At 58.8% G+C, this 1,776-nt stretch overlaps 1 protein-coding gene across 1 annotated transcript in view; it reads right to left on the bottom strand.

The window, feature by feature from the left end:
- Window positions 1-1,268: 1,268 nt before the first annotated feature.
- The window catches only part of LOC104627208 (homeobox protein aristaless-like 4), a gene marked incomplete at its 5' end in the record, with an annotated part of 2,859 nt that continues 2,351 nt past the window's right edge, over window positions 1,269-1,776 (bottom strand). Inside the window, one exon of the mRNA XM_010295337.1 lies at window positions 1,269-1,592. Within this exon, the coding sequence (XP_010293639.1) occupies window positions 1,269-1,592 (324 nt within the window). The remainder of the gene's footprint in view (window positions 1,593-1,776) is intronic.

Below are 1,776 nucleotides of genomic sequence, written 5' to 3'. Positions count from 1 at the left end.
AACCAGGCAAGTTCTGGTGTCTCCTCCTTCCTCTGCAAGGTGAAGAGGATCTGAGGTGGCTGGAGGTGAGACAGCATCACTTCCATCCAGCCTCGGCTCCCCTTCCCAGCCTGCTGCCTGCACCGTCCCCCATGCGGAGATGCCCACAGAGGTCCTGGTCAAGGAGGGGCTGTCATTGCACGTATCTGACCCCAGGACAAGGTGTATGAGGAAGTCGCAACCGTGGCTGTGTGCTAGCACTTGAGGTGTTTCTCAGAGCAGTCCTTTTGGAGACCTGTGGATTTACACAGCAACTCTACTCCCCTCCCATAGCTGCTGTCTCTGAACTGAGGATAGTGATTCCTGACCCAGTGAAAGCCAGAGGAAACATGTTGCTGCCCCACTATGCACATGAGCCTCAACATTGCCCGTGACCATGGCAAAGCAAACTCCAGGCGCTCCCATGGGGCAGCCAGCTGCCTGCTGGGGCGCACCTCCAGCCAAGTGACCAGAGAGCTGGCAAAGACTCCCAGCGTAGTGGCACTGTGCCGTGTTGGGAAGAGAGGCATCCCCTTCACAGGCCTGTGCTTCATGGCTCTGTGCTTCACCTCAGACTGCAGGGTGGAGAGGAAGCAGGGTAGAAGGAGATGGGGTAATGTTGCCTTTTTTCTATCCTCAGGTATCTTCCCAGCCCTGTTTCCCATTCAGCTGTGGGAAGTTGTGGCTCTTGCTAAGAGGTGAGAGCAGCCCGAGAGGTGTCTCTTTGCTGGTGCCAGTGTCCCCATACAGTCCCCTGCCCAGGGCAAAACAGATCTGAGCAACACTGTCGACAAATTAGGAGGGGAATTTTTGTGTGTGCGTGTGTGTGTTTTTGTGTGTGTGTGTATGGGGGGGTGATGGGATGGGGGAAGCTGCTGAAATGCCAGTGGGCTCTTGCTCTTTGGAAAGGCAGATCTGGTGTCAGAAAAAGGAGCAGGGAGAAAAAATGCCCAGGTTATTGGGGAGGTGGCAGTGAGAGGGGATGCATCCCAACCCAGGTCTCACTGGAAGAGGTGCTGCTCCACAGCCTCCCTCTCCCCGTCTGATCCCAGGAAGCTGGGAGCTGCTGCGTTCATGCTGGAAACACTCCACTTACATTAACATATGTACTGTATATACCTAGGGTAGCTAAAAGTGCTGCATTCAGATCCCCGAGGAGGCAACTGCTGTCTGGAGTCCAAGAGGATGGATTTATTCGGCTGTCCCCATGTGCTCTCTCCGTGTCTCGCGGGCGCTGGGCTGCAGCCCTGTCATGTCGCCCAGGAGATAGCGGCACTGTGCTCCTTCGCTTTCATCCTCAGGGCAGCGATGCTGGAGGTCTTGCGGTCCGGCTCGCTGTTCAGCTCGTAGCCGTTGAGGCTGGGGCTCATCCCGGCCGTACCAAAGAGCCCACCCATGTGAGTCTGTCCCACGTGGCTGCCAGGGCCGGAGACGCCGAGGAACTCGGAGACGCCGCTGGCTGCATGAGGATGAGCATGGGGAGACATGCAGGAGGGCACGGTCTCGCAGGGGACGACGCAGGCGGGCACGGGGGAGGCGGCGCCATTGTTGCCGATCCAGGAGGGGTTCTGGATCTGGGGGTGGGAAAAGAAGCATCAGAGCTGCCCCGAGCGGGACATGGCTGGTGGCAGGCCTGTGGGGAGAGAGTGTGTCTGACCTTGGCCCCCACCGCTGCCCCACAGGGCAAGGGGCAGCCGGTGCGGTGGGATGTGGTACGCTGGCCCCTGACACCAGTGGCATCAGCAGCCCCCCAGGAGC

Source organism: Phaethon lepturus, unplaced genomic scaffold (assembly GCF_000687285.1).
Source record: "Phaethon lepturus isolate BGI_N335 unplaced genomic scaffold, ASM68728v1 scaffold26599, whole genome shotgun sequence".
In the NCBI taxonomy this organism is placed as follows: domain Eukaryota; kingdom Metazoa; phylum Chordata; class Aves; order Phaethontiformes; family Phaethontidae; genus Phaethon; species Phaethon lepturus.
Note: the sequence above shows the minus strand (reverse complement) of the source record. Positions and strands in the feature narration are given on the sequence as shown.